General features: G+C 52.7%; 1 protein-coding gene across 1 annotated transcript in view; it reads right to left on the minus strand.

Moving 5' to 3' along the window:
- Positions 1 to 7243: 7243 nt before the first annotated feature.
- EML2 (EMAP like 2) overlaps positions 7244 to 21469 on the minus strand; it is a 28245-nt gene continuing 14019 nt past the window's right edge. Inside the window, exons 11-22 of the mRNA XM_049787244.1 lie at positions 21055 to 21189; positions 19374 to 19473; positions 17920 to 18074; positions 17669 to 17794; positions 13884 to 14015; positions 12121 to 12188; positions 11821 to 11909; positions 11561 to 11658; positions 10933 to 11020; positions 9987 to 10082; positions 9418 to 9548; positions 7244 to 7654 (exon numbers count right to left, since the gene is read on the minus strand). Coding sequence (XP_049643201.1) covers positions 7529 to 7654; positions 9418 to 9548; positions 9987 to 10082; positions 10933 to 11020; positions 11561 to 11658; positions 11821 to 11909; positions 12121 to 12188; positions 13884 to 14015; positions 17669 to 17794; positions 17920 to 18074; positions 19374 to 19473; positions 21055 to 21189 — 1344 coding nt within the window. The 3' untranslated portion in view covers positions 7244 to 7528. The remainder of the gene's footprint in view (positions 7655 to 9417; positions 9549 to 9986; positions 10083 to 10932; positions 11021 to 11560; positions 11659 to 11820; positions 11910 to 12120; positions 12189 to 13883; positions 14016 to 17668; positions 17795 to 17919; positions 18075 to 19373; positions 19474 to 21054; positions 21190 to 21469) is intronic.

Raw genomic sequence — 21469 nt, forward strand, 5'->3', positions numbered from 1 at the left:
GTTGGGTGGGTGCTACCCCCCACGGGGGCAGATGAGGGCCATTCTCTGGGGTCCCAATCCCAGACCACCTGTCCTTGGGCGCCCTATTGCTCCCGGCACCCCAATCCAAAGCAGCCCCTAGGATGAAAGTCAGGGGGTGGAGAGGGAGAAGCCGGTGGCAGGCAGGGACCAAGAGAGAAAGAAGGGGAGAAAGTGCCCTGCGGGGGTGACTCTACCCGGGCAGAGAAGTGGGAGAAAGGAGGGGAAGGGAAGAGGGACCCCGAGGTGCGCCAAACAGGGGAGCTGGGGTGGAGTGGGATGACACCCCGGGAAACGAACACACCCCGAGGGAGAAGGGACAGAGATGGGGGAGCGCCCCGGAGCCCCGCAGAGGGAGGGACAGACAGACATCCCACCCCGGTGGAGAGGGGCGCGTATGGATGGATGGGGAGACCCGGGGGGTTGCAGGAGCCAGAGAAGACAATCGGGGTGATCGGGACCCGGGGACAGCAGGGAGCAGAGCAGGCCCGAGGTGGGTGAACCGGCCAGGGAGTGGGGGACCCCGAGACTGAGCGGAGGGAAACTGAGGCAGGCGGTCGGGACGCGCGGACCTCTCCAAGGGTGCACGGGGCGCACAGGGCAGGGGGTCCTGGGCGGCGGCTCCTACCTGCGGGTGCGGCTGGACGGGGCGCCCAGAGCCGGCTCTTCCCGAGGCTCCCCGGCTGGGCTCTGGGACCCGGCGGCTCTAAGTCCCGGGTCCCGGCCCGAACCGCCCCCGAGGCCCCGCCCCGGCCCGGCCCGCCCCGGTTAACCCCTCCCAGGACGCGCCCCCTTAACCCTTTTCAGCCTTCTCCCCTTAAAAGGCCGGCAGCGGCCGGGGAATTTAAGGCCAGGGCTGGAACAGCGCCTGAGGGTGCCCTTGCATGGTCCCTTGACCTGCCTCTGTTCAGGCCCATCTCTGGCTGGGTGCAGCCCCTCCAGCACCCCCAAGTCAGCTAAGGGTCATTGCATGGAATAAAGGGGTCAGGTTCAGCCTCCCCTCTGGGGATTGTCTAAGGAAAAGAAGTAAATAATCGCTCTCACTCAGAGACACTTTTTTTGTTTTGGTTTGATTTTAGGGGGCACATTGGACAGTGCTCAGAGAACCACCTTAGGGGACCTTGTGGGGTGCCCGGGCTCGAACCCAGCTCAGCTAAACGCAAGGCAAACACCCTCCCTACTGTCCTACTTCTGTTGCCCTGATCCTCTCTTTATTCTTTTTTCCTTTGTTCCGGGAGGTTACTCCTGGCTCAGTGCTCCTGGAGGGGGTCAGAGCAACTACACAGCCGTAGGGAGTGTGCCTTGCACCCGGCCAACCTGAGACGAACCTGGGTTTGATCCCTGGCATCTCATGTGGCCCCCAGAGCCTGCCAGGAGCGACTTCTAAGCGCAGAGCCTGGAGGAACCCCTGAGCACTGCCGTGTGTGGCCCAAAAACAAAAACAACAACAAAAATTATCACTCCTGGAGGGCTTAGGGGACCCTGTGGGATGCCGGGGATTGAACCCGGGTCAGCCACATGTAAGGCAAACACCCTCCCCACTGTCCTAGTGCTGTGACCTTGACCCTCTCTTAAAAGCATAATTTCAGGGGCTGAAGAGATAGCATGGAGGTAGTGCATTTGCCTTGCATGCAGAAGGTGGGTGGTTCGAATCCCAGCATCCCATATGGTCCCCTGAGCCTGCCAGGAGCGATTTCTGAGCGTAGAGCCAGGAGTGACCCCTGAGTGCTGCCGGGTGTGACCCAAAAATACAAAAACAAAAGGCATCATTTCAAGGTGATCAGACTGACCTACAGCAAAACCTACCCGGGTTTGAGCCTTTGAGTCCTCCTTTTTTCCAGGTCTGACTAAAGCCCGAGTACAGAACCAGGAGCAAGCCATGAATACTTCCTGCCATGGCTCCCGAACTTAAATGAATTCATGGTGGGAATGAAGCCAGGCCAGGTTTGCCCTTCATCCGTCTTCCACCCCCTCATCCACCCTCTTCCCTGGCTCTGAGGAACCTCATGATTCCTGGGGCTCACTCTCCCCAATTTTCAGTTTTGTTTGCTGTTGCATGTCTGGTGCCGGCAAGACGCCTGGTAAACTGGGTGGGAATGCGGGCCTCATGGCTTTCAGGAAACGGAGGTCTGTGCGAAAAGAGCTCCCCAAATATTTGCCAACTTGTATGATCCTCATCACGCCCTTCATAAATCAGGCTGGAGAACTAGTTTCTGCGTAGAGGACTTTGGACAGAGCCAGCTTGTCTTGTCCACTCTCAAAAATGACAGCTGTTGGGGGCCCAGATTCCTTTTTGGCTGTTTATTTTCTTTTCCAATAAAAATGAAAAAGAAAATAATGTGGAGGTGGAGGGAATGGTCCGACGAGTGGTGACAAACAGATACACCCCAGTAACTAAGCACCCCAGGGAACTCATAAATTGTGGATGTGAGGGGACTGGAGTGTGATAGCGCAGCAGGGAGGGCATTTGCCTTTCATACGGCCAACACGGGTTCGACCCACAGCATCTCATATGACCCCCCCCAAGCCTGTCAGGAGGGATTTCTGAAAGCAGAGTTATGAGTTATCTCTGAGAGCTCTAGGTGTTTTTGCTTTTGTTTTGTTTTGGGGTTTTTTGTTTTGTTTTGTTTCGGTTTTTGAGTCACACCCGGCAGCGCGCTCAGGGGTTCCTCCTGGCTCTGTGCTCAGAAATCGCATCTGGCAGGCTCGGGGGACCACTTGGGAAGCCGGGATTGAAACCACTGTCCTTCTGCATGTAAGGCAAACGTACTACCTCCATGCTGTCTCTCCGGCCTCATACCAGGAGTAATTTCCAAGAGTAGAGCCAGAAGAAACCCCTGAGCGTGGCTGAGTATAACCTCCCCAAAAAAAAGCCCAAGAAAGAGAGGGGCAGCAGAAACCTTAGCAGAAAAGCCATGTGAGAAATGGACAGGGCCTTGGAATAAAAGCAAGCTGACTCCAATGAAACTTTAACTGGCTGCTTGTGAATTATTTCTCCACCATTATTTGCATCTTCAGACTCTGGCCAAGGGGCTGGAGGCAGCGCCATGCCATGCTGGGGGCGGTCCCACCCAACACGTGGACTTTAGACTTTTTTTTTTTTTTTTTTTTTTGGTTTTTGGGCCACACCCAGCGGTGCTCAGGGGTTACTCCTGGCTGTCTGCTCAGAAATAGCTCCTGGCAGGCACGGCGGGGGGGGGGGGGGGGGGGGGGGGGGGGGGGGAACACCGGGATTCGAACCAACCACCTTTGGTCCTGGATCGGCTGCTTGCAAGGCAAACGCCGCTGTGCTATCTCTCCAGGCCCTAGACTTTATATTTTATAATTTAATCAACAAATAAAATTTTTTTGTGTGTGTTCTCCTGTTCCCTGATTGCGAGGGATTGACTCTTTCTCCCAGACATCCCCTTTCAGTATTAAATATTTCCCAGCCCTGTACCATAAGCAACAACATCTCCTTCCCCAAAGCAATTTTTGAAATCTGATGACAAAACTGGCACTGCAGGGCCAGAAAGATAGTACAATCAGTAGGGCTCTTGCCTTAGATGTGACCCACCTAGGTTCAATCACTGGCACCCCATAGTATTCACCAAGCTTGCTGGGAGTGATTGCTGGCTGCAAAGCCCTGAGCACCACCTGGGGAGATTATGTCAAACCGCTGAAAAAGGGAAAATATTATACTCAAATGCTGTGTAACCTTGGAGAAGCATCTGCATGTCTCTGAACTTTATGTTTGTTTTTTTGTTTTTTTTTTTTTGGTTTTAGGGTCACACCCAGCATCACTCAGGGGTTACTCCTGGCTCTACACTCAGAAATCACCCCTGGAACCTGGAGAGATAGCACAGCAGTGTTTGCCTTGCAAGCAGCCGATCCAGGACCAAAGGTGGTTGGTTCGAATCCCAGTGTCCCATATGGTCCCCTGTGCCTGCCAGGAGTTATTTCTGAGCAGACAGCCAGGAGTAACCCCTGAGCACCACCAGGTGTGGCCCAAAAAACAAAAACAAAAACAAAAACAAAAAAAAATCACCCCGGCAGGCATGGGGGACCATATGGGATGCCGGGATTTGAACCACCGTCCTTCTGCATGAAAAGCAAACACTTTACCTCCATGCTATCTCTCCGGCCCCCTTGGGTGGTTTTTTTTTTTTTTTTTTTTTTTTTTTGCTGGGGATCGAACCCAGGTCAGTCCTGGGTTATGCAAGGCAAACAACCTATCTGCTGTGCTCTGGTTCTGGCCCTATGTCTCTGAACTCTTAAGGGAAACATGTTAATGGAGGGGCCAAAGTTATAGTACACCAGGGAGGTCACTGGCCTTGCACCTTGCCAAAATGGATTCGACCCTACATCCCCCAGCATCACAAGATGTACGTAATTGTCTGAGTTGGTGGTTTTTTGGTTTGTGTTTGTTTTGGGGTCACACCCGGCAGCACTCAGGGGTTACTCCTGGCTCTACACTCAGAAATCGCTCCTGACAGGCTTGGGGGACCATATGGGATGCCGGGATTTGAACCACCATCCTTCTGTACGCAAGGCAAATGCTTTGCCTCCATGCTATCTCTCTGGCCCCAGGAGTAATTCTCGAGTGCAGGGAGTAACTGCTGAGCATCATGGGATGTGGCACCAAAATCAAACAAACAAACAAACATAAAACTCAAGGGAGGGGCCGGGGAGATAACATGGAGGTAGGGCATTCGCCTTGAATGCAGAAGGTCAGTGGTTCAAATTCCGGCATCCATATGGTCCCCCGAGCCTGCCAGGAGCGATTTCTGAGCATAGAGCCAGGAGTAACCCCTGAGCGCTGCCAGATGTGACCCAAAAAAAAAAAAAAAAAAAGAAAAAGAAAAAACTCAAGGGACCTTGGGAGGAATAAAGGCCCCAGTATCTTTCTGGGCAAAGCCAAACAGAAGGCAGAGGAGATTTTGTAAGACCCTGTTGATGGTGGCTCGGTCTCCTCCACCAGGAAGTTTCTTGGATTTCAGAACAGGAGGAGAAAATCCAGAGTTGCCCTGGGGAAACCTTGTAGCATCACCCACAAGATGCTTGTGGAATTTTCTAGGCATTTTCTCCTGGGCAGATCCAAAGTTGGGCAGAAGAGGGCGACAGAGCGCCAGTGCTTTAAACACCACCCCCCTCCCCCCTTTTCCCAGCTATGGGCAAAAGGGAAAGGCCAGAATACTAGATCTGGAAAGGTTTTGTTTGGGGGACACACCTGATGTGCTTAGGGGACACTCCTAGCAGTGCTTGGGGACCAGAGGCGATGCAGGGGAATGAACTCGGGTTGGCTGTGTGCAGGACAAGCGGTCTCCCCAATGTTCTGCCTTTCCTGCCCCCAGGAAAGGCGGTGTGGACCCTACAGCTGTAGATATCTGACTCTCACACTTGGGAGTCTGAAAATAGATGGTTTCTGGGTGCTTCTGGCTAATTGGTTCTTCAAGTCTGTGAGGCTCAGACAAGGGAAATGCTACAGGAAGGGAACAGCAGGTCCAAAGACCCAGGCGAATGAGATGGCACAGGAAAAGGAAGGTCACAATGGCAGAAGATCTGCTACAAAAGGAAGAAAGCACCAGCATAATAGCACAGCAGGGTTGGCTGTTGCTTTGTATGTGGCCCAGCCATGTTCAATCCCCAGCATTCCATATGGTCCCTGAGCCCCATCAGGAGTAATTCCTGAGCACAACCAAAAAAAAAAAAAAATAGGGGTATCAAAAGATGTGGCTGGACTGATAGTACAGAGGGGAGTGCATTTGCCTTGCACATGGCGGACCTGAGTTCTATCCTCAGCATCCCATAAGGTCCCCCGAGGACCATCAGGAATAGCCCCTGACTGCAGAGCCAGGAAAAACTTAACCTGAGCACCCTGGGTGTCTCCCCCCAATAAAATAAAATGGAGGAAGGAAAGATCAAAGGTTGAAACGATAGGTCAGGGGTACAAGAGGCCCCATGATCAGTCCTGGGAACCACACGCCACTCCCCATCCCAGGGGGGCCTCCCCATCTGTCTAGTCAAAGGGAATTTTGCAGGTTTCAGTAGCCAAAATTTCCCTCTATTAGGGTTTGATATGTCCCTCATGAAATGACAACCCAAAATGATACCCCAAAAACCATCTCTGTAGTTGACACCAGAAAGGAAACACAAGTGAGTGATGTTCTAAATAAAAAACAAAACAAAACAAAACAAAACAAAACAAAACAAAACATTTATGGTATTTTTTTTTTTTTTATTTTTGGGTCACACCCGGCAGCGCTCAGGGGTTACTCCTGGCTCTACACTCAGAAATTGCTCCTGGCAGGCTCGGGGAACCATATGGATGCCGGGATTCCAACCACCATTCTTCTGCATGCAAGGCAAATGTCTTGCCTCCATGCTATCTCTCCCGCCCTAAATTTATGGTGTTTTTTTTTTTTTTTTTTTTTTTTTGGTTTTTGGGCCACACCCCGCGATGCTCAGGGGTTACTCCTGGCTGTCTGCTCAGAAATAGCTCCTGGCAGGCACGGGGGACCATATGGGATACCGGGATTCGAACCAACCACCTTTGGTCCTGGATCAGCTGCTTGCAAGGCAAACGCCGCTGTGCTATCTCTCCGGGCCCCTAAATTTATGGTTTTATGGTGTAAATATTCTTTATTATTTCTCTCCCACCTGCGGTGTTCAGGGTACTTCCCGCCTAGTGTTTGGGGTTGTTCAAGGGAATATAAGGTACCGAGGGTCCAACCCAGGCTTCTCACATGTAAAATTGTATCTCAGCCCCCAATAAAATACTGCTCCTGTGTGTGCAAGCACACATGAAATCCCAGGCTTTGTACATGTCAGGTATTTGATCTCCCACGGACCCACTTCCCAGGTCTTCTTTTTAACTTTTTTATTTTTTTGGTTTTCAGGCCACACCTCAGTGGGGCTCAGGGGTTACTCCTGACTCTGTGCTCAGAAATCGCTCCTGGCAGGAACTCAAACCACCGTCCTTCTGCATGCAAGGCAAACGCCTTACCTCCATGCTATCTCTCCAGCCCCAACTACCCACGTTTTAAGGGGCCAGAGACAGTGCAAAGGGCTAAGTGCAAAATTTCCTTGTAGGAGGTTCACATTGGATCCCTGGTACCGCCTGGTCCCCTGAATACCCATGGGATGTGTAGAACCAAACCTTCCACCAGAAAACAAAAATCCAACCAACTAAGCAATCATGGTTCCCCCATTTACCCAGACACACAGACATACTCCGGAGCCCTGATACTATCTCAGTGCATGTGGTCTTTATTTCTGGATGATACAAAAGAAGAAACTTAAAAAACACCCCCGAAAACAAATGCCCGGATGATTTCCCCAAAGCACTGTGCCCCTTGTTTCCCACCCGATAAATAGAGACTTCTGTCTGTCCATCTGCCCTCCCGCCCCCATAACCTTCTCTGCTATAGACATACTCTGGGTATATATTAATTACTCTACTCGGCAATAGACATCTCCCGAAAATAGAACTCCGGCGGCGCTGTCACCTGCTGTGGCGCCCCCCTGCACCTCACACTACCCGCCACTGAAGCACGCTGGTGTCTTTGCCCCCCGTGGTGAGGGCCATGCTGTCATCCCATAGGAAGGCCACGTTGGTCACGTGGCTGCTGTGTCCACCATATTTGTGACTGAGAGCCTGGGAAAGAAGGAAAAGAAAAATCATCCTCTACCTCATTTCCTGCCGCAATGCCCAGCTCAAAAAAAAGTGATTCAGGCCGAAGAGATAGCACAGTGGGTAGGGAGTTTTCCTTGCATATGGCCAACTGGGGTTCTACTGAAGCATCCCATATGAAACCCCTGCCAGGAATGATTTCTGAGAGCAGAGCCAGGAGTAATCCCTGAGCATCACAGGGCATGGCCACAAAATAAAAAACCAAACACCCAGGGGCTGGAGAGATAGCATGGAGGTAAGGCATTTGCCTTGCATACTGATGTTCGGTGGTTTGAATCCCGGTATCCCATATGGTCCCTTTAGCCTGCCAGAAATGATTTCTGAGAGCAGAGCCAGGAGGAACCCCTGAGCACTGCTGGATGTGACCCAAAAACAAAAACAAAATACCCAAACACCTGAACTGATGATGGATGAAACAAGGGAGGGCTGGAGAGATAGCACAGCGGTAGGGGATTTGCCTTGCACACTGCCAACCCAGGACAGACCTGGATTTGATTCCCGGCATCCCACATGATCCCCTGAGCCTGCCAGGAGCGATTTCTGAGTGCAGAGCCAGGAGTAACCCCTGAGTGCTACTGGATGTGGCCCCGCAAAAATACAAACAAAAAACAACAAAAACAAAACCAAACAAGGGAAAGCTCAACATATGCTATGCACATGGGAGACAAACTTGGGTTCAATCTCCAGCTTTGCAGGCTCTTTTAAGCACCCCTAGGGACAACTTTTGAGCTGGGAATAGCCTCTGAGCATCACAGAGTTTCACCCCAAGCAAAACAAAACAAATCAAAAAAATGGAGACAGGAGGGCCAGAGTGATAACACAGTGGGGAGGGCATTTACTTTGCATGCGGTGGACCCAAGTTCAATTCCTGGCATTCCATAAGGTCCCCTGAGCCTCTAGGAGTAATTTCTGAGTGCAGAGCCAGGAGTGACCCCTAAGTAGCACCGGGTGTAACCCAAAATTAAAAAAAAAAAAAAAAAGGCAGGCAGGAACATAATATTTTTTTTTTAGGAACCCAAAATCTTAAAGGCCGGGGCCGGAGAGATAGCATGGAGGTAAGGCATTTGCCTTTCATGCAGGAGGTCACCAGTTCAAATCCCGGCGTCCCATATGGTCCCCCGTGCCTGCCAGGAGCTATTTCTGAGCAGACAGCCAGGAGTAACCCCTGAGCACTGCCGGGTATGACCCAAAAACCACAAAAACCACACACACACACAAAAAAAATCTTAAAGGCCTTCAAAGCTTCAGCACTGAAACAGAACAAATTCCAGTTAAAATAGACTATGGGAGTGGGGGTGGGGCAGAGAGATTGCCTGGAGGTAGGGCATTTGCCTTGCATGCAGGACAGTGGTTTGAATCCCGGCATCCCATATGGTCCCTGAGCCTGCCAGGAGCGATTTCTGAGTAAATCCAGGAGGAACCCCTGAGCGCTGCCAGGTGTGACCCAAAAACAAAACAAAAGAAAAAACTATGGGGGGCTGGAGTGACAGTATAATGGGTAGAAAGGGTGTTTGCCTTGCACACAGCCAACCCAGGTTTGATCCCCGACATCCTATATGGTCCCTTGAGCTCTGCTAGGAGTAATTTCTGAAGGCAGAACCAGGAGTAACTCCTGAGCACTGCCAGGTGTGGCCCGCAAAACAGCAAAAAAGACCAGTTGCCCACCTTGTACAGACAGTCCCGCCCCCCAATGTAACTAGTTATTGCCAGCGCCCCCAAAGGCTCACTCGAGGCTGACAGCAGGGATAGCTGAACAGGTGGACTTTGCCAAAGTCGTCAGCTGAAGCCAGCAACTTGCCATCGTGGGAGCGAGCCACGGCGTTGAGATCAGTTCCATCCGCTCCCTCAGACCAGATCCCTGTGGGCAACAAGGAGGAGGTGAGAGGAGTGGGGGTGGGGGGTAGGGCTAGTGGGGAGCGATGGTTTGGTGGTGGCAGTTAGGTCTTTCAGGAGAGTGGCCTAGGGTCAAGCTCCAACCCCACATAAAAAGTTTATGAGCCAGAGCAATAGGACTGCAGGGAGGGTGCTTGCCTTGCACACAGTCAACCCAAGCTTCACACACACACACCTGGGGATCCCTAGGGTCCCCAAGTTTTCAAAGAGCGATTCCAGAGTGCAAGAGTCAGCCCTGAGCATCTCCAAACACAGCCTCCAAATAAACATCAGGTGGCATTTTATTTCAACACCCTAACGTTATTCCCTTTCTTCTTGCACAGGCATTGGGTTCATCGATGAAGCGTCAAATTACCGGGAAACCCAGAGTTCCTTGGTATTCCTATCCCCAGCACTTACTTACCAAGCACCCCAAACCCCAGGACACAAGTCGCCGTGGCCCAGTCCATGTTCCTCACGGCATCGGCACTGGTGATCTGCTTACAAGTGGCCGGATCCCCTGCAGTGGAACATAGGGTGACAGTTCAGGGCATGGTAGGCCTTAGACTATCTGAGGATGGTGGAAGCTAGGGGTGTTCATCCAAGCCAGAGCATCGATTTGGAAACCTGCACCCCCATCCACCCTGCCAGGAAAGGGTAGAACATGGTCTGCTAGGGAGAAAAATCTCACTCCAGATCAGTGAGGGGCAAGATGGTTCACAGGGCTAGAGTGTGTGAGGGCGTCTGGGGTGTGACTCTGAGCACTGCATGGTGTCTGGAACACCACAGAGAGCTGGCAGAGTCCTCTAGCACAGTCAGCTGGAGAGGCCAAAAACCAAAGAGGAGGGAGCTGGAGCAACAGCACAGAGAGATGATGTTTGCCTTGCATGAAGCCAACCTGGGTTCAATCCCAGACATCTCATATGGCTCTTTGAGTCTACCAGGAATAACTGCCAGAGCCAGGAGTGACCCCTGAGAGGTGATGGGTGTGAACCAAAAATAAAAATACAAAAGCAAAAAATAAATTAAAAAAAGAAGTATGGGGCCAAAGAGATAGCACAGCAGTAGGGCAGACCATGGTTCAAATCCCAGCATCTCATTTGGTCCCCCAAGCCAGGAGCAATTTCTGAGCATATAGCCAGGAGTAACCCCTGAGTGCCATCAGGTGTGACCCTCCCCCCCAAAAAAAAGAAGTAAAAAGCAAAAGTGCTAAACCTGATCTCTAGAGATAGAACTTCAGACACTCCTCGGTCCTCCCCACCCGCCTCTGCTCGCAGAACAAAAGGAAACCTAACTAAAAGACACCCCTGAATGCAGAGCGAAAGGAGGGCACCCCCAAGAGAAATTCCCACAGGGCCTGCAGAACTCACAGTACAGAATTTCATAGTCCCCGGAGTTGGTGACAAAGCAGCTACTGTCTCGAGCCCAGTCCAGGTGAGTGATAAAACTGGAATGGCCCTGCAGGGAGAGAGAATGAGGTCAGAGCTGGAGTTGGGTATGTGTGTGTGTGTGTGGCAGGGCGCAATCAGACCAAATTGGGCCAAAGGCAAAGGCAAAAACAAAAACAAAAATACAGAGGTAAGGGATGGACAGGAGGAGGTGGGAAAGGAAGAGATGGACAGGCCTCTGGAGCGCGGGGGCGGGGCCAGACTCCAGGGGCGGGGCCAGACTGCGAGGGGCGGGGCCATACAGAGGGCTTAGAACACAGGGGAGGGTATAAATAGGTGGGCGGAGCTTCGAGGCAAAGGGGCTGGGCCACACAAAGGGGCGTGTCTAACGTGAGGGGCGGGGCTACAGAAGGAGCGCGTCCAACCAACGTAAGGGGCGAGGTCACATGAGGGGCGGGGCTAGGTTTGACAGGTGAGCGGGGCCGAGTCCAGCAGGTGGATTTCAGGGATGCGCCTGGAAGCCATGAGCCCTTGAGTAGAAAAGCGGTTAAAGCTGCTCCCCTTGCCCGGGTGGGGCGGCGGCGCGGGCTGAGGGCCACGGCCCACTCACCGAGCACTTGCCCAGGCGGCTGACCTTGCGGCCACCCTGGTCCACCGAGTACACGTACACCAAGTTGTCGTGGGAGCCCACGGCCAGGTACGCCCCGTCTGGGGGAGGGAGGGGCATGAGGAGGTGCCCAGGCTCCGCCCCCTCCACGCAGATCTCAGTCCCCCACTAGTCCCCCACTAGCCCCACGCCCAACCCCGCAGCTTGGGGGCTCTCCAGGGGTCTATCAGAGGGGGGACTCCAGGGCTCCCCCCACCTCTTACCTGGAGAGAAGCTGACCACTGAGATCTGCTCGTTGCCGTCCGTGTGGATGGACACCAGGTCGTGCGTCTCCGTGTCCAGTAGCATCCATCTTTAAGAAGACAGGGGTGTCGACTGAGAGGGAGGACCCCAAGGAAGAGAGCTGATCCCCCGCCGCCCCCCCCCCCCCCGGGATAAGGCCTGGGAAACAGCTGGGCCTAATGAGGGGTCTTGATGCATTGAGGGAGGGCTGCAAGAGGCTGGGGTAGGGGGCAAATCCTGGGCAGACAGTGGCCCTCCCCATATGCCCTCCTCCACTTTACCTGCCAGTCACAGTGCCCACAGCCAGGACTGCTCCACTGGGGTGGAAGCCTGCGGAGCGGGCAGGGTCCTGCGGAGGGGAAGGAGAGGCGAGCTGAGCCCCTACACCTGTGTTCCCCAGCCTCAGAACCCACTCACACGCAGCCCCCTCCAGCCACCCTCCTGGAACCCAGGGCCCCAGACCCTGGAAAGCAATTCCTTCCCTTGCGCATGTCAATGAGCCCTGGGGCTCACTGGTGGACTGTTAACTTGGCAGGTTGAAGGCCTCAACTTAGTTCAGGGGGTGTCTGGGCCCTATTTATTTCTCTTTAAAATTTTTGAAAGGGTGGGCATGGTCTTTTGTGGCAGTGCTCAGGGGATTCAGGGTCACTCCGTCCCAGTGCTCTGGGGACTCCATGCAGGGCTGGGGATCAAATCAGGACCAGCTGTCTGTAAGGCAAGCACCCTAACAACTGGATGGTCTCTGGCTCCTGGGTCTTCTTTTTTCCTATTCCATATTTCTCTGCATTTATTCCAAAACTTCCTTAAGTTTAAGGGCTGACACAATAGCAAAGCTGGTTGGGTTTTGCCTTGCATGTGGCTGATCCAGGTTTAACCCTGACATCCCATATGGGATGTCATATCCCATATGACATCCCCAAGCCTGCCAGGAGTGATTTCTGAATACAGAGCCTGGAAGTAACCCCTGAGTGCTGCCGAGTGAGGCCCAAAACACAAAACAAAACAAAAAATAGTCCTTAAATTGTGTTCTAGAGATGAAAACTATTGGAGGGTGGGAGCAATTGTACAGCAGGGTGCTTACCGTGCACCCTGTCAATCTCCTACACCCCACTTGGCTCAATGAGCACCACCAGGAGTGATCCCTGGGCATAGCTTGGTATAGCCCCAACACCCCCCTCTTGAAAACCAAAGCCAGGAAGCCTGATAGTTCAGAGGCTGAGGACAGATTTTACATGCAGGAGTCTTCAGTCCAATCCCTGCACTCCAGGCTCTCCCAAGCACCTTCAGGAACAATCCCTAAGAAGAGAGCAAGGAGCAGCCTCTGACCACTGCTTGGGTGTGACCAAAAAAAAGACACACACACCCCAAATACACTGGGAGTGGTCTGGAGATAAAACCTTGGAGTAGATTTGTGGCATGTGTGATACTCTGGGTTCGAACCCTGTTACCATGCACCACCAAATAAAAAAGAAAAAAAAGAAAGAAGGGGCTGGAGCAATAACACAGCTATCAATAGGGCCTCTGCCTTGCAGGCAGCTGACCCGGGAGGGACCCGGTTCGATTCCTGGCATCCCATATGGTCTCCCAGCCTGCCAGGGGCAATTTCTGAGTGCAGAGCCAGGAGTTAACCCCAGAATGCTGCTGGGTGTGGCCCAAAAACCAATGAATCAATCATTCAATCAATAAAGTTAAAAAAATAAAAAGAGGGGCCTGCATGGTGGCGCTAGAAGTAAGGTGTCTGCCTTGCAAGCGCTAATCAAGGAAAGGACCACGGTTCAATTCCCTGGTGTCCCATATGGTGCCCCCAAGCCAGGGGCAATTTCTGAGCGTGTAGCCAGGAATAACCCCTGAGTGTGGCCCAAAAAACAAAATACATACATACATACATACATAAATAAATAAATAAATAAATAAATAAATAAATAAATAAATAAATAAATAAAAAGAAAGAAAGAAAACCAGGGTGCGACATGCTATGGCTTAAGATGGGGAGCTTCAGCAAGATGGGTGTGGCCCTTCCCTTTCTCCACCCTTGACACCAAACCTCGATGCTCCGACTCCAGCGGGGCTGGTGGGTCTCTGCGCTCCACAGATGCACTAGCTTGTCCTGCCCGCAGGTCACAAACAGTGTCTGGCTGGGGTGTGTGGCCAGACCCCACAGCTCCTCCACATGGCCCTACGGAAAGGACACAGTGGCTTTGGTACCCAGTCTGGCCTTCGTGGCTCACTGCCAAGGCCAGAGACGAGATCAGGGCTGGTCTTGCCTAGCAAGATGGCAGCACAGGGCCTGGAGAAACCCCTAAAGGGAATTCCAGGCTTCCCAGCCCTGATGGCTGCTGGCCGAGTGCAGTGGGAGGCGAGTGTCAGTGGGGTATGGGTGGGGTCTCAGCTGGGCCTGGGAAACCAGAAGGTACCCCCAAAGATGTGTGGATTCTCAGGCCAGCACTGAGTGTGGAAGCCTAACTTGGGCAACTTGGTCTGACCTTTCCCCCAAATGGGGCGATCGCTGTCTACCATCATGTGGTTCTGCTGGGCTCATTTGGATGCTGGAAAAGTGGGGCTAAGCAATAGTACAGTGTGGGGAAGGCGCCTGCCTCACAACGCAGCCAATTTAATTTCAATCCCCGGCACTTCTTATGGTCCCCTGAACCCTGCCAGGAGTGATCCCTGAGCACAGAGCCAGGAGTAAGCCCTGAGCACTTCCTGGTATGGCCCAACAACAAAACACACAAAGAAAACATTTCCAGCAATGTTTGAGGATGACAGAGAAGGGACCCACAGATGGGGGTGAACACAGAGCTGGGCCTTGTCTGAGCAGGGCCCCGGATCTATCTCCAGCCCCAGACAAGTACATTGATACACTTCCTGCCCCCCTCAGATTAGGCCAGAATGTGCAAAGGCCTGGAGAACTTCCTTTGCATGCAAGAGCCCTGAGTTTGCTCCTTAACACTGCTAGGATCCCAAACACCATGCCAAATGGAAACCCTAATCTGATATGGCCTTGCCCCTGCAATACCCTAGTACAATAATAACCACAAATAGGTAACAGTCATTTATATTAGCATAAAAGTTAATATCATTTCCTGGTCCAGTGGGAAAGGCATTTGCCTTGCAATTGGCTGATCCCAGGATTCAATCTCTGGCATCCAATTTGGTCCCCCAGGGGCTGGAGCAATAGCACTGTGGCAGAGTGTTTGCCTAGCAAACAGCTGTCCCAGGATGGACCCAGGTTTGGTTCCCGGCATTCCATAAGGTCCCCTGAGCCTGCCAGGAGCGATTTCTGAGTGCAAAGATAAGAGTAACCCCTGAACACTGCTGGGTGTGGCCCAAAAACAAAAATCCATTTGGTCTCCTGAGCACCATCAGGAATGATTCCTAAGGGCAGAGCCAGGCATGACCCCCCTCCCAAAGGTAAATTTAACATCATTTTCTCGTTTTTCTATTAGTTTTTGGGTTACTTGCAGCAGTGTTTGGGGGTTACTTCTAACTCAGTGAACCCACTTACATACATGCTGAGTTAACTCTCTGCCCAGTCTTCTTTTTTCCTCCTTTTTTTTTTTTTTTTTTTTGTCACAGTGCTCTGGGCTTACTCCTGTTTGTTTGGTTGGTTGGTTGAGTGGTTTTTGGGTCACACCTGGCAGCACTCAGGGGTTACTCCTAGCTCTACATTCAGAAATCACTCCTGGCAGGCTTGGGGGACCATATGAGATGCTGGGATTCGAACCACCGTCCTTCTGCATGCAAGGCAAATGCCCTACCTCCATGCTATCTCTCAGGCCCTGGGCTTACTCCTGGCTCTGCCAGTCAAGAATTGTTCCTGGGGCCCGGAGAGATAGCACAGCGGTGTTTGCCTCGCAAGCAGCTGATCCAGGACCAAAGGTGGTTGGTTCAAATCCCGATGTCCCATATGGTCCCCGGAGCCTGCCAGGAGCTATTTCTGAGCAGAAAGCCAGGAGTAAGCCTTGAGCACCGCCGGGTGTGGCCCAAACCCCCCCCCAAAAAAAAAATTGTTCCTGGCAGTGCTCAGGAGACTGTATGGGATGCCGGAGATCGAACCTACATCTGACCCATGCAAGGCAAGCACCCTACCCACTACTACTCTTGCTCCCAGTTTTTTTGCTTTCTTTCATTTTTGGGCCACGCCTGGTGGTACTGAGGGGTTGTTACTCCTGCTCTGAGCTCAGAAGTCATTCCTAGAGGTGCTCGGGGGACCATATGCTGGATGATGGAGATCAAACCTGGGTTGGCCATATGCAAGGCAAATGCCCCACCCTTTGTACTATCTCTCTCCCCTCCCCCAAGTATGTTTTTTTGTTTTTGTTTTTGGGTTATACCCGGCAGCGCTCAGGGGTTACTCCTGGCTCTTTGCTCAGAAGGCACTCCTGGCAGGCTCAGAGGATCATATGGGATGCTGGGGATCAAACTTGGGTCTGTCCCAGATAGGCTGCACGCAAGGCAATCACCCAACTGCTGTGCTATCTCTGCACCTCCAGTATTTTTAATATTATAAAATACTGAAATCTAATTAGGTTCTTCAAGATTTTTTTTTTTTTTGGTTCTGTTTTGCTTTGGGGCCACACCTGGCTGAGCTCAGGAGTTACTCCTGGCTCTGCACTCAAGAATCACTCCTGGCAGGGCTCAGTGAACCAAGTGGGCTGCCGGAAATAGAATGGGGGGTGGCTGTGTACAAGCAAACATTCTACCCACTATTTCTGTTCACCCCCACTTCTTGGGTCCCAGGAAAACCGGCTAGTCTTGGAAACTGGGGGCAGAGACAGGATCTCAAGTTCTAGAGCTGGGGATGGGGCGCAGAGCCTCCCTCATGCCCATGTGAGCCTTAACTGGGCAGCCCAGCAAGGATTACAGGGTGCCTGTTGTAAGGAAAAGGGGTGCAGCCAATGAACAAGGGAAGCACGGGGTATAGGCTGCACTGGGAACCCTCCTCAAGGTGTGCAGACCCTTTCCAAGCCCTGGTCCTCACACACCGAGCGGGCAGAGCTGTGAGGGGCCCCAGCAGACTTACTGCACTAGTCTGCAGTGGAACTCTTCTCCCCATTACCAGGGAGAAAAGGACCTGGGGCGGTGGGGGGTGGGGGGAAGCCACGCAGACAGTCCCAGGGTAGAGCTCAGGACCTCACTTTGGTCCTGGGTGAAATCTTAAGCCATTAAGCCAGCTCCTGGGCTCTTTCCCCTGTGGATCCTTGATGCCCTTGAATCACCTCTAGGACCCCAGAGTAGGGGTAGAGTGGGAGTGGTGGGGCTTTTGGCACTTGAGGGGGCAGAAGTGGGGAGTCTGGAGGTGAAGGGAGAAAAGAAGGCAGAGCCCAGAAGGCCTTTGAACCTGATCGGAGGGCGTGGCCACGACACAGGGGTGTGGCCATGATGTGGGCGTGGCAAAGGAATTGCCATTGTGTGGTGTGGCCATGTTGTGGGCGTGTCGTTTGGAGGGCGTGGTCCTGCAATGGGTGTGTCCTTCCAAGAGCTTGGTCTGGTGTTTGGGTCATGAAACTGCCAGGTCTCCACAGCCAGGGAGAAGGACTGAGCAGCCTGCAAGGGCAGCACTGTTCGAACTCGGGTGTCAGTGCAGACCCAGGGGGACTTTTGGGGGATCAGGTTCTGGGGGGTTGGGTTTAGATGAGGGGTGAGCCATGGAGCAGGAGCTGGTAATGAGAAGGGAAGGGTGTGTGCCTGGTGGAGTTGGAAATGGAAGGAGTGGGGATGGGAGAGGAAGAGGGAGGATACTGGGGGAAGGATGGTACATGGTGTGCGGGAGGAGGAGGAGGAGGAGGATGGGTGTGGGGGTCAGGCAGGTGCATGGCAGACGCTCACCTGGACCACCAGGGAGAAGCCCAGGTGTGCAGAGCCGTGCAGGATGGAGTTGCGGGTGGTGCCCACGTACAGCGTGTCTCCCCGGCCCTCCGCCACGGTGCGCACAGGGCCGAAGTCCTCGGGAACCTGCGTGGGCCAGAGAGGAGAGAGGTGGGCAGCTGAGGGCAGAACACAAGGGCAGGTGGTGGGAAGAGATGGGCCAGCCGCCAGGGGTTCTCTCCTCCCTTCCCAGGGCCTTCCCCATCTCTTACCTCTACCTCCTGCAGCTTGCTGTAGTCTGACCCCCACAGGACCACCCGCCGATCACGGCCCCCACCGGACACCAGCGTCCCGTCCCGCAGGGCGCAGAGCCCGAACACACCACCATCGTGCGCACCCACCATGGCATGGGTGATGCGGTTCCCACCTGCAGGGAGCCAGAGGCAAGAGCTGGCATGAGGACATCTCTTCTGAACCCAGCCCTGAAGGCAGCTGCAACTCTCAGGCTGACACACCATTGGTCACCACTGTCCCTCCACCCACCGTCTCTACTCAAATACCCAACTATCCACTCAGTAAGCCACCTGAATTAACATTGTTCCACCCCTTACCTACCTACCACCCATCCACCCATATATCTGTCTGTTCATCCAAACATACACCTAGTCATCTACCCATCCAACCATGCATCCATCTATTCAAACACATACAGACCTACATGTCGATCCATTCATCTGTCCACCACCCACACATGCTTTCATTCACCCATCTCTCTATCTCCACCCATCACCCACACCCATTTATCCAACCACCCATCCATCCATTCATCCATCCACAAAACCATCAATTCACCCACCTACTCACCTATCCATCCATCCATTCATCCTCCATCCATCTATCCATCTGTCCATCCATCCATCCACCCATCTATCTACCCACTTGTCCGTTCATCCATTCACTTACCTATCCACCTACCCACAAACCCATCAACCCAGCCACCCATTCACTTAGCCATCCATACATCCACCCGTCCATTCATCTATTTTTGTTTTGTTTTTGTTTTTGTTTTTGTGCCACACCCGGCGGTGCTCAGGGGTTACTCCTGGCTGTCTGCTCAGAAATAGCTCCTGGCAGGCATGGGGGATCATATGGGACACCAGGATTCGAACCAACCACCTTTGGTCCTAGATCGGCTGCTTGCAAGGCAAATGCCGCTGTGCTATCTCTCCGGGCCCCATTCATCTATTTTTTATCCTTCCATCAACTCATCCACCAACCCACAAACACATCAACCCAGCCACCCACCTATTCACCTATCCACCAACCCATCAACCCACTTATTCACTTATCCATCTATCCATCTACCCACCCATCAACTCACTAACCTACTATCCATCCATCCACTAACCCATCAATCTAGCCATCCATTTATTCACCTATCCGTCCATCGTCCATCATCCATCCACCCATCAACCCACCAACCCACCCACCCATTCATCTCTCAACACCCATGACACTGGGTAAACCTATTCATCTGAGGCCACACTTGTCCCCACCCTAGAAAGACATGGTGGAGGGAACCTGGGAGCAATTCTCTGGATGGGATGTTAGAATTGAGCTGCTGTACACAAACAGCCCACATAGACCAGGCCGGAAACAGATACGCACAGTCAAAGGGTTTTTGGGAAGACAAAGATGGGTGTCAAATGAGCAGCATGTCACTGACCTTTGCCCCAGACGTAGAGGTTCCCTCCCGAGTCCCCAGTGGCCACATCGCCACCCTCCAGAAAGGCCACACACAGCACATACTTGGGTTTCTCGTGTTTCTGAGGGAAGAGGAGTGTTAGGGAGTCAGGCAACCAGGTAGCCCCCAGGCTCACCCATCCCGGGAATTCTGTCTGGGGGTCTCTCCTGTATGCTTGGGTAGGTAAGGGGAGTTTCCATCTCCAATACACTATCTCTGGTCACTCTTGCCTCCTCCTCCTTCCTGTCCTCCCTGACTTTTTTTCCCACAGTCTCTCCCTCTCTCTGCCTGTTCCTTTTTTTTGGTGGGCCACACCCAGTGGCACTCAAGGGTTACTCCTGGCTCTGCACTCAGAAATCTCCTGGTAAGCTCAGGGGACCATATGGGATGCCAGGGATCAAACCTGGGCCATGTGCAAGGCAAATGCCCTACCCATTGTGCTATAGCTCCATCTCCCTCTGCCCCTGTTCTTGGCATTTCCCCTCTCCAAAGACTGTGTCCAGTACCCCAATCGACACCCCCTCCAGGAATATCTCTGATGTCCATCTGTGGGTCCGGAATGACAGGCAGTGGGGAGGGCATTTGCCTTGCATGTGGCTGACCTGGATTTGATCCCCAGCATCCAATAGGGACCCCTAAGCTCTCCAAGAGTGATTCCTAAAGTGCTGAGCCAGGAATAACTATTGAGTACCGGCAGGTGTGGCCAAAAATCAAATAATCCCAAGGGGGCCAGAGAGATAGCATAGAGGTAAGGCATTTGCTTTGCATGCAGAAGGGCGGTGGTTCGAATACCGGCATCCTATATGATCCCTCGAGCCTGCCAAGAGCGATTTCTGAGTGTAGAGCCAGGAGTAACCCCTGAGTGCTGCCAGGTGAGACCCAAAACCAAAAAAACCAAAAAAACAGAAACCATCCATCTGTGTTATTCTGGTGTTCTTGTGAGCCTCAAATTGCACCAGAGTCAGAGAAGCTGTGTCAGCAAGGTCCCTGTAACTTTCCCCCCACGCCCTCCATTTCTGGCTCTTTTTGGTTTTGTTTTTGGACCACACCTGACAGTGCACAGGGATTACTCCTGGCTCTGCACTTAAGAATCATTCCTGGGGGCCGGAGAGATAGCATGGAGGTAAGGCGTTTGCCTTGCGTGCAGAAGGACGGTGGTTCGAATCCTGGCATCCCATATGGTCCCCCTAGCCTGCCAGGGGTGATTTCTGAGCGTAGAGCCAGGAGTAGCCCTGAGTGCTGCTGGGTGTGACCCAAAAACCAAAAAAAAATATATATATATCATTTCTGGCAGTGCTCTGAGGGACCCTATTGGATGCTGGGGATCGAACCCAGGTTGACTGTGTTCAAGGTAAAGGCCCTCCCGCTGTTCTATCCCTTCCACTCCTGCCTTCCAGCTTCTTCACTGTTGATCCCAAATCCTGGCCACCATCCATTTACTTTGCAGGCACCACTAGGCCAGCACCACCTCACTCTATGGCCTCCCAAATGCTCCTGAGTTCTTGAGTCTTCAAACCCTTTCAGAGCTCCATCCTCAGAGCGCAGTGTTGATCTCCCCTTGAGCAGGGAACACCTCAGTACCTCAATCTCCCCGGCTGATCTGGGTGTCCCCACACTGCTCTCTTTGGGGGCCCCAGCCTGTCCCCACCCTTGGGACACTCACCTCAAACAGGCCTTGCCTCTTACTCAGACTGCCTCCCTCCAGGTTCCAGAAGTAGATGTGGGATTTCCCGCAGGTGATGAGCATCGCGGGGTCGGTAGGGTGGAAGGTGGCCACTAGCACAGCCTCGTTGGAACACTGAGAAAGAGGAGAGGCCATTGGGGATCACAAGCTCTGAACCCCATCTGTGGACCAGCCAGAGGGCTGGGCACAGTTGCCTGTGTCTTTATCTTTTCTCTGGGGGAAAACTTCAGTAGAGGAACAGGAAGAAGATGCAGTCATACCCCAACAGTGAACCTCCAGAATGCCCCAAGACATGAAGTTCCTTCAAGCTACATGGGTCAGAGAAAGGAGGCTCAAAGAGGGCAACTTCTTGACCTTTTCCATCCATGTAAGAACCAGAGATGTGAGTTCAGGT

This window comes from Suncus etruscus, chromosome 14 (genome assembly GCF_024139225.1).
Source record: "Suncus etruscus isolate mSunEtr1 chromosome 14, mSunEtr1.pri.cur, whole genome shotgun sequence".
In the NCBI taxonomy this organism is placed as follows: Eukaryota; Metazoa; Chordata; class Mammalia; order Eulipotyphla; family Soricidae; genus Suncus; species Suncus etruscus.